We start from the raw sequence: 10,858 nt of genomic DNA, 5'->3' as shown, positions 1-10,858 counted from the left end.
TATTTGTATCGAAGCGGAAATCTGTATTCGTACACGGAGAGAATTTTTTTTTAAATTTACCTTGCAAATCATGTTAATTATGAGACAATATAGTATTTAGGCACATTTTACTGTGCACTACAATAAGATTTCGCAGTAAAGTTTATTGTAGTGCACAATAAAATTTACCTAAATACTATATTGTCTTACAATTAACATGATTTTCAGAGTAAATTTTAAAAGAAACTTCTCTCCGTGTATACGTTGAGTTATAATGAGTTATAAGTTGATTGAAAGTAGATCGAAAACAGATTTTTATTCAGGCGTTCACTGATTATTAATTTTTTTATTTTGTTATAATATCTTTATACTAAATTATATATTTCAGTAGAAATATTTTTTTAAAAAAGAATTAAAATGTTTTCTCTTATTTATTACTATCGAATATCAATCTTCAAAGAAATATTTTTTAAACAAATACATGTCTATTGTTTTTTTTAAATTAATTTATATTCTTTATTTTATATATTAAAAAGATATATTAACATTATTTTCAAAAAATTTGGGAAAGTGGAAAAAGAGGGAATTTTTTCATAGTGTTCGTCATAAAATTCCAACAAGCGTAAACATTATTTTGAAATATATTTATATAATTTATTTAGAATCGCAATAATTATATAAATTATATAATAATTATACAAAAATATGTCATTATGTATTAAAATATATACAACATGATTAAAAACAGTTGATATGTAGCAGAGATAGAGTAGAGCACTGTTCTTGAAAAACGTCTGTCGTTCTCGTAAATGATTTGCCATTCGCATAAATCCAAATATTTTAATGCGAAAGGCAAAAGGAACTTTACAGACGCTGTCATTCATTATTTATTAATATAATGTGTGTAAAACGCTTTTTCTCTACATATATTTTATAAAAGATAATTTTAATAAGTATAAAGTCAATATATCTATGTACATATAAATTGTTTATAAAAATCTTCGTTGATCAACATGTGCAACCACATTATGCATTAAGGGCATTATTTGTCAAATAGAATCACTTTTATATAATTATAATTTTCATTATCATAATTTTATCCATCAAATTAGATTTTGAATGCAATATTGTTAAAAAAAAATAGAAAGATTTACTTTTTATAAAATATTTTTTATTGAAATTTTTAACCGTATCAAATATATTAAGACGATATTAAATTAAAACATTGTCATATCTCTCGTTAAATTACTAAGAACAAGAAATGCATCGCGCACTTATTAAAATAGTATTAAAGACAGTATTACAATATCACTTATAATAACTTAGAAAATTAACATAAATCAACTAATAATACATGTTTGGGTATTGTTTCTAAAAATTATGTTGTTCACGTGATTAATGATTTACGTTGTACACAAATTGTAATGAAAATTACACGGAGATAATTTTATTTTAAAATTTACCCTGAAAATCATGTTAATCATAGGACAACATAGTATTTTGACGAATTTTATATGGTTTTCATTATTTTTAAAAATATATATTACAACAATTTATTGTAGTGCACAGTAAAATTTATCGAAATACTATTTTGTCCCACGATTAACAAAAATTTTAGGGTAAATTTTAAAAGAAAATTCTTTCTGTGTATATTTTGTAAATATACCGATAATGACTTTGTCAATATTTATTAAAAACAACAAAGTTGTGCTCCATACCGTTTTTTCTTCGCGCTATATAAATTCATCGATTTAGTGGCAGCTTTAACAATTTCAAATTTCAATAATAATCGACATAAAATTTTCCTTTAAATTTCGATATCTCTCCGGCGTCGTCGATCAATTACGTTCTCTATGCAGACGCGTTATAAAATGACTAGTCTCTCATCCGTGAAACGAGAAATACGCCACGAAAATTAATTCTTTTTGGTTTTTCGTACTTTACGTCCACAATTATGTAATACTAGAAAAATCCTGATGAGATATAAGTAGAAAAGTTATAGATTGTCGCTCTACCGTGTTTCCTAATCGCAGATCAGGCAGAAACTCGCTTGAAAACGTATAGAAACGTTTACCAACACATCACAGATTCCCTCACGCTCGGAAAAAACGATGTTTATGAACAATGAAAACGTTATACCGAAGTATCGTTAACGCGAGCGTATTTATAAATATGCATGTTATGCATGACTTCCATTATGTACATACATACAATTGCTGTGTGCCATGTTACATAAACGTGTTTGGAAGACGATGAAGTATTTTGGTATCATGTAAAAAACAACAAAATTATATCCGTGTGCATGTGAGCAAAAATATATAGCCTATCCCCGTTTCATCCTCTCCGGATTTCCTGAACACTGATCGTACGTTTTATTTAAAATTATTGGACTATCATATTCGTTCGTTTTTCCATTTTTCTTTGTGATTCGAGCAACATTTGATAACGGGAGATTGAACGATGGTCCAAGCGTAAAATATTTCTTTTTTTTACCCGTACTACCTATATCTCTATAAATTTGGCAGTGGAACGATAGGCACATGCGTTATTCGTATTTCTGATACTCTACCTAATTCCCCTCCGCTATAAAAGATATCAAATCCTTTAGCTATATCATAAAAATGTAAAACTTTATCTAAACATTTTTTATAATTATCTAATCTCTTCAAAGTGTTCGGCGAATTCGTCGGGTGTTTTCATCGTCAGGATAATCACCGAACGCGAGTGCTTTCCGCCTCACTTTTTCGTCCCGTTCTCGACGCTCGCGGTCGAAGTCACGCCATTGAGCTCGTCCTGGATCTGTTGAAGTGTCTTGCCTTTCGTTTCGGGCAGCAGGAACACCGTGAAGAGAATACTGAGGATGCAGAATCCTCCGAACATCCAGAAGGTCGCGAAATTGCCCAACCCTTTCTGGAGGTTGCTGCTGAACTTGGTGAGGATGAAGGCCAGACCCCAGCAGACGGAAACCGTTATACCGGAAGCCTTGGCCTTGACGTTCGGGTCGAACATCTCGCCCATCACCGCCCACGGAAGCGGGCCCCAGCCCACGCTGTACGTGGCGACGAAGATGACGAGCGAGACCACCGGCAGCCAGGATATCTGCTGCACCACGTCGGTCGCGTTCTGCACGTCCTTCAGGTAGAAGTACAAGCCCAGGGCACACTGCAAAACAAATGATTCTCTTTGATCACACGACAAGCACGTGATAAAAGCCCGGAAAGAAAGAGCAAAAAGGCCAATTAAATTTGAATGACAAAAAAAATTCAATTTGCTATACTGAACACGTTTGGCGTTAAAAAGATCTGGTGCAGACGCGTCGTCACGAGAATGCATGTTTACTATTAATCTTACATACATATTAACTTTAGGTCACCAGTGTTATATTTTTGGTTGCTTTTCCGCCACACTGTGATTTTTGTAACTTCGTCACGCTATATTTCTGAACCGAAAGCATATTTTTTGGTTCAACATGTGTAAAATCGACATCTCAAAGCCTGACAAAGACAGATAAACAAAAATCAAATAAAAAATATTTTAGAAATATATTCAAATAATGATTTAAAGAAATGCAGTTTTTTTCTTAAATGACTTGCACTGAATACGTTGTATGTACACCGACACGGTGATCCAGGGTTAAACTCCCAAAATATTATAACCTACTAAGCTTACTTCTAAAGTAAATTCGCATGACAACGGAAAAAGAGATTCGTGTTTTAAAAAAATTCTAGAACGCAAGAATTACAATTTTCTCATATCCCTCGGTCGCTGCCGTGTTTTATCGTACGCGCGTCTATTTTCTATTACAGATTATGTAATCGTGCGCACACACAGTCCACGTAGAAGTCCTCGCGCTTTGTGTGCACTGAAATGCATCCGATGCATTCCATCTCGGAATACGTAATAATAATAATTCATATTTCATATATACAGTGATGCTCGGCGAGACCTTCCTCGTCTCGCGGACATTATACATCCCCGCGCGCGACTCGATATTGCATTTCCCGCGTCGGACTTTACCGAGCACGAGGACTTTACCTTGTCGCGTTCATTCTTATCCGATCTACAGAGAGGATCGTACAACGAGTAGCGAACGGCGATATCAAATCGCGGTATGATCCTCTACGTCGGGTAATTAAATCGTTCGTCCTGAGAACGATTTCCTCGAAGGCGAGATGCGCGATAAAAGAAAGAATCAAAGTTAAATGGCGCAATTTACGGCAACTAGCAATGAGCGTAATTATGCATCCCGATCGTGAACGGGGAATGCGATTTAATGAGCTGAACGTAATCTGAATATAGTAAATGAAAATGAATCGGCGCGTATTAATTCGCGCCATCAAATTATCGCCGACAAGAAATATTTGTAAGATATAAAACTGTCAGTACTAGATTAATACACTACAGAATTTTAGTCTGCTCTACTTTATCTCATTTAACGCTCTATAATCACGATGCTTATGAAAAGCAGATCTGTTTAATGAGATTAAAATGAAGAAGCTAATCAAAGTGGTAATTTTGCTTATAATAGTAATATTAATTTGCATCTGATTTAAAATTCAATTGCACTTGCGTGCTGATTAAATACGATTTTTTTTTTAAGATAATCGCGTTTCTTGAAGTTGAATTTATCTTTATAATTTTAACGGTTCCCTAATCTAAATTCCTTGTGGTTCCTTTGAAATTCTAATCGACGCGGCAATGCATGGTCACTCTAACAAAGACCCTGCTCAGGTTCATCATTCTGTCGCAAGACAACGAAATTACAACTCGTTCCGTAAAACAGGAAGTAAACTTTACGGGAAACCGCTATGGCTCTGTCGCTTCATGAATACGGTAATTTCGGACACACTTTTCATGCAAATTTTCAAATCAATCTGCTGTTTATCAAAAGAGCAGTACGAGAACTTTGTGTAAGATATATATTAAATGCTAGGTCGCGCATTAATTCTACATAATGTTTTCAAACTAAGTGTATACTGTATAAGTAGTAATAATTTTATCGATTGTAATGTTTTATAAATGAACCTGCAACCGGTTTTTTTAGAAATATAAAAATTGAGACGATAGAACAAGGATATACTTTTTATAATAGTATAGCATAGTCTTGTATTCTATTTCTTCTAAATGGAATATTATCATTATGCCTGCATTTAAAAACGCGGAACTTTAACGCTATTATAATTAATTTCCATTGCTAATCTTGATCTTTGATCAATGAGATCTATGAGATAATATATACCATCAAAGGCAAAGAAAAATTTAACAAACTTCTCTTTTATAACTCTTTCATAATTAAATTACATCCCAGATTCAAATAGAATCAATTTCTTTTTTATCTATTTTCCCGTATATTTTTTTCTGATTCATAGTTGATTAATTTGAGTTCAGATCTAAAAATAGAGGCAATTACTCACCAAACTGACTACTTCCCCGACGCCGGAGAAAACGAGGAGCAACCTTCTACCTGACCTGTCGACAACCACGGGTGTCACCGCTGACGCTAACACCTGCACCACTCCGATGATAATCGGCGCTACCTCCGTTGGGACGGCACCTCCGGCGTCAATAAAGATATTCTGCATATAGAACAGCACGACGTTGATACCGGTAAGCTGCTGAAAGGAAACCATGGCGCAGGTATAGAGCAGTGCCTTGAAATTCGCCTTCACCTTGAACAGGTCCGAGATGCTGACTTGATTCTTGAAAGCCTCGTCGATTATTGCCTGAAAAATTGAAAGCGAGAAACGAATTTATTGAGCTGTAAATACATGAAAATTGGAGCGTGACAGTCTGCCTGGAATATTGATATCTGAAATTAAGGGGATAATGAAGAGTCGAAATTGCCATTAAAAGATAAAGTTTCATTCAAGAAAATTGACCGAAGCTAATCGTCTTACAATCTGAGCATCTCCTTAGTTTCTCAAAATGGCTTTTAACGTTAATTATTTTTGCAACTATATTTTACGGCTATTTCAACGCTGAAACAGTTGCTTTTCTCTGTTTACCATACGGTTACGTAAGTACGATTGAAGGAACATCCGGCAGTTCTGCGGGATTCTACATTGTAGGAAGGAATGTTATTTGCAAGCCAGTCACAATTGTCCCTCACGACTGTGCGACATTGTCATTTAGGATCAAGGAACGGCCTTAGCCGCGACCTCGTTTGTCTAACGGACATATACATATACTCGGACATGCGCTTAGCAATGATCGAGTACGTGCTCGTAACAGTGCAGGGAGCATTAGCAATCACCTTGTCACTCGAGCGACCTGCTGAGAGATCAACGAAGCCATAAACGGCCGCGAATGGAATTAATAACACTGTGCAACGGAACACGAAATTTGCCTTGAGGTCTAACAAGTCATTTCTTGTGTATGGCTGCTAAACACGAATCTAGACGTGAAATATCTCTTGACGTCAGGATTTTGAGAAAATTGCTAAAATCGCAATTTTAACATTTTTCAATTAATAACTCTGGACTGGGATATGCTATAAACTTTCGCAAAGTTTGAAATGAACGATCTAAACTATCGCTACAGGATAAAAAGTAAATCGAACAAGAGTAGTTTTAAAACTGATTTTATCTCACTGAAACTGACCTTACTTAATATATACACCCGTTCAAAGGTATTTAATTTTAAAAAATAAATTTCCACCAAAATATGACTTTTATATTTTTGAGGTCGCTGAACACGAATCTAAACTTATTACAAAAATTCAAACTGGCAAATTTAATATTAGACCGGTAAAATTTTAAAAATTTGTAAAATTAAATTTTGCAATTTATTGCAATAGTGGCTATAGCAGATTTCTCAAAATCTTGATCTAATAAAAACATTTCATGTCCAGATTCATGTTTAGCAGTCAAAAATACGTAAGAAATGACTTGTGAATTCTTAAGGCAAAAGAAAAGTTAATTTTTTGTTGCTCAGTGTAATTTTTATTAAAACAACTTATACTGATTGTATATTTTTCTGATAGAATTTTTCATAAAATTGAATATTTTAACGATTTGAATTTCTCAACAAAGAATTAATACGAGATCAACTGAGATTTGAATTCATTTTTTATCTTTAAAATTTTAAGAAGAATCTTAAGGTTCTGAAATTCTTAGGAAATAACTTTTAGATTTTACAAAAAAAATTATGCTCTGCATAATGATTTACCTGTATTTCGTCGGCCTCCTTCTGAACAGCCGCTTCAGGTTTGCTTCGGAGTTTCGCCAGACATGCGATTGCCTCATCTCTGCGGCCCTTGGTGAGAAGAAAATACGGAGACTCCGGCATGAACATGAAGCAAACGAAGAAGATCACCGGCAGGATGCCACAGAGAATCCAAAGGACCGTGTAGCTAACGAACGGTCCAATAGCGTAGGAATATAGCAAACCGATCGTGATGAAGAGCTGAAGAAAAGAGCCCAATGCTCCCCTGATAGAAATCTGAAAAGATGTAACAATAGCTACATAAATTTTTTATTTTTATTTATTATATATATAATGAGCAATTTAATCAATATTAAATATTAATATTACTTAACAAATTTAAAATAGTAGTAGTGAGTAATAAGTAGTTCGAATTGTTGATTAAAACAGTAGTTTTATTTATTCTAGTTATTTTTATAAATTTTGAAAAATAGGATATACATTTTTGGAAAATCCAGCAAAAAGATATGATCAAAATGATAAAAAATTTACCAAATTAAGAACCAATTAATTATCATCTTTTAAATGAGGATCAAAAGAAAATGCGGAAATCCTGGAAAACTCTGCGTACAGACGATTGTATCGTATTTATGCATGTATATAAAATAAACTTACCTCTGCAATTTCGCCACAATACATAGGTAGGATCGTGAATACGATAGACAGAGCCAATCCAAATATTAATCGAGCGACATAAAGCTGAGCAACGTGACCTGCAGTGGCGACAAGTATCCATCCAATTAAAAACGGCACGAGGCAAGATAACAACGTCCATTTGCGACCCAATCTATAGAAATAACGATGAAAAAAAAGTCAGTTTCTCATCGTCTTCGGTTCAGCCGTCAGATATTTGAATCTGATATCGCGCTTCATCTCTTTACGAAGATTGACTCTAGTTTCCAACTTGTGGTCTCGAGAAATAGAGCGCGCCGGTTACATATAAATCGCTACCTCGCGAAATTATTCGTGCGTGCGATCGTATACGATTAATGTGTAAAGTACCTTTCTCCGAGATATCCCGCCCCGAAGCTACCGAAAATAGGACTGATGGACATCAGAGATCCTATCCAGGAGCTTTGCTCGCTGCTGATCGCTGACCCCAGAGGTCCGATATTCTTCTCCAAGTTGGGTAGGACCGGACTCGTCCACGACATCATCGCGCCAGTCGCGACGACGGACAGACTAGCTGTAATTGTACAAAATTTGAGGGTGTACAAATTGAAAATACCACGATAAACAGTTGCAAGATTATTCGCGTAAATTTCTTCACGCGCTTAATTAATATATTAATCCCTTGGATGTTTGACGATGACATTATCATTGGACGCGTTGTTAATCTGCAGCTTTCATCGAAAGGCAACATCTTCTGATCTCGCTACTTTATCGCTTTAATGGAATTTGATAAAGCATCCATCAGCCCGCAAATGTGAATTTATATTAATTCCGTAGATAAACATGAAGATAAATGCGAAGATAAACCATGGTTATACGCGCCCGCTCGCGCCTGTTGCACGTATCAATCATTGTCGCGTTCGTGCACGTGCTGCATATATTTAATGTGCTACTTTAATGCTTCTTGAGAAGCTATTATTTTAAGATTTTTTTGCCCTCTTATATACATATATCTTTGTTCTTAAAATTTATGCTAATGATGCACACTACCAAGTTAAATTCTAGTGAGTAAGTTAAATCATTTTTTTTATTAACGTTATATAAGAACAGAGCTTTATCATATTATGTTGAGTATTAAAACTTTTCGTTTGTTATTTAGATACAATCGTTTGCAAAGATTAGTTCATATGACACGTTACTCTATCGTAAAAAGAGAGCTGATCTCTTTTTTTTACAAAATCTAAATTCAAAATTATTTAAACATTCAATTATTAATTATTAATTATTATTAAAAATGAGAATTTTATTTTATGAGAAACGAAACGCTTAAGGAAGATCTGTTTCGAAAAAAACCTCAGATTACATTTTTTACCACCCGCGAGAAATTGATTTTCCAAAGTCTCCAAAGTATCGTCTCAGGAGCATTTCAATCGTGGTCGCTCGTAGCAGTCGAGATAACTTGCCGACAATACTCCGCTGTCGAAAGCGCGCTTTGAAGGTTTTTCCGGCGATAACAAGGTTTTATATAAGTTCATATTTCATATAATTCGATGAGATTCAAGGCCCGCGGTACCTCCGGTTTTGCAGAGCAGCGATCAATATTATGTTCGAAACTTACAAAGCAGAGATTTAAGCTGCAGCGCAACGGAGGATATCCAGCAGCACAATTATCACAGGTGAATCTGATACACATTCGTAGGGTTTAGATAAAATAATTTTTATACCAATTTATTGCATGTCTGCAGATTTGAGTAACAAATTTTTTTTTATTATAAATTGAACGAAATAAGAAGCATTTATATATGTGTTTCATATTATAAAAAAAATTCGTACTTGTAAATGTATTATTTACAATTAGTAGTATTCTGTTTTTTTTTTTTTTTTATTAAACGAGGAATTTCAATTTATATCTGGCCTTATCACGAATGTAAGAAAGGCGACGCATTTATACGTATATTTCCTATTTATATACTCCGAAGAAAACTTTGTGTTTACAACTAGCATTTACGTCATTATCCGACAATAATTTTACGTTGATAAGTAGAGAATCTCAATTTTTACGGTTTGCATTACAAACGACGGGAAGAATGACGCATGACGCGGTGTCTCGGTGCATAAGCATTGCATAAATTGAATTATGCGCTGATTTGTCGCTTCATTACAAATAGCGCAGGAAAAAAACCGCAGAAAATAACCGACAGTTATTATAATTATATGCGCCGCGAAATTATCGCAATTTACGTATTTTACTTACGTAATTGCTTCACGATGCTCCATGCGGTTGCGTCGCCGCTCGCGCGTTATGATATGGCACTCTCGAACTGGCAATTCGTGAGCAACGTGTCGTAAGAACCGCACGCGCACGTGACAATGAAAAGATATGATCTCGCTAATATTATCATACGTTATATATATCAACGTAACATTAAAATTCTCATTAATGGCGCGAATACAGGATTGCACTTCGCATTTCCACGCCGAATGGCAATAATGAGCCAGTCACGCGGAAAGCAGCAAGCTTTATATTTTATCGAATTTCACATTAATGTTTGCTTTTAATATCCGCCAATGGAAATTGTTCTGGTATACCATAATTACGAATGTAATATTTAACGAACATGCGATTAGTCAAGCGTTTAAATTTCTTTTATATCTCGATCGTTAACGGTATAATACGAAGTTACGGAAAAAGAAATTGCATAAAGGAAAATCAACGGTATCGTATAACCGCAAGCAAAACTTGTGCTTGTGTAATAATAATCAATCAATCAATCAGTTACATCAAATTAATTACCGAGAGATTTGCTCGCAAGCAAAAATATTGTCTTTGATAACGTAAATTATCTTCAATGAGAATTAAAATTGTAACTTTCCTCAGACAATATTGGGCGTGGAACTTTCCAATTATAATTTAAGGGGGTCGTCTACTTTGAAAGCTTTTTTTTCGTCGTTTTTTAGGATTTTTTTTTTTTTGAGGAATCATGAAAACATACTATATCGGGACTTTTATATCATATTTATTAACATTGGAAGTAGTTTGATAATTTTTTCAAAATAAAATATC

General features: G+C 34.3%; 1 protein-coding gene across 2 annotated transcripts in view; it reads right to left on the bottom strand.

Moving 5' to 3' along the window:
• Positions 1-1,756: 1,756 nt before the first annotated feature.
• Positions 1,757-10,858, bottom strand: part of LOC105453047 (solute carrier family 2, facilitated glucose transporter member 8-like) — a 20,615-nt gene continuing 11,513 nt past the window's right edge. For both annotated transcript variants that reach the window (XM_011694707.1, XM_011694706.1), the window contains exons 3-7: positions 8,185-8,368; positions 7,798-7,969; positions 7,147-7,419; positions 5,394-5,702; positions 1,757-3,141 (exon numbers count right to left, since the gene is read on the bottom strand). In XM_011694707.1, coding sequence (XP_011693009.1) covers positions 2,716-3,141; positions 5,394-5,702; positions 7,147-7,419; positions 7,798-7,969; positions 8,185-8,368 — 1,364 coding nt within the window. In that variant the 3' untranslated portion in view covers positions 1,757-2,715. The remainder of the gene's footprint in view (positions 3,142-5,393; positions 5,703-7,146; positions 7,420-7,797; positions 7,970-8,184; positions 8,369-10,858) is intronic.

This window comes from Wasmannia auropunctata, unplaced genomic scaffold (genome assembly GCF_000956235.1).
Source record: "Wasmannia auropunctata unplaced genomic scaffold, wasmannia.A_1.0 LD336022.1, whole genome shotgun sequence".
Lineage (NCBI taxonomy): Eukaryota > Metazoa > Arthropoda > Insecta > Hymenoptera > Formicidae > Wasmannia > Wasmannia auropunctata.
Note: the sequence above shows the minus strand (reverse complement) of the source record. Positions and strands in the feature narration are given on the sequence as shown.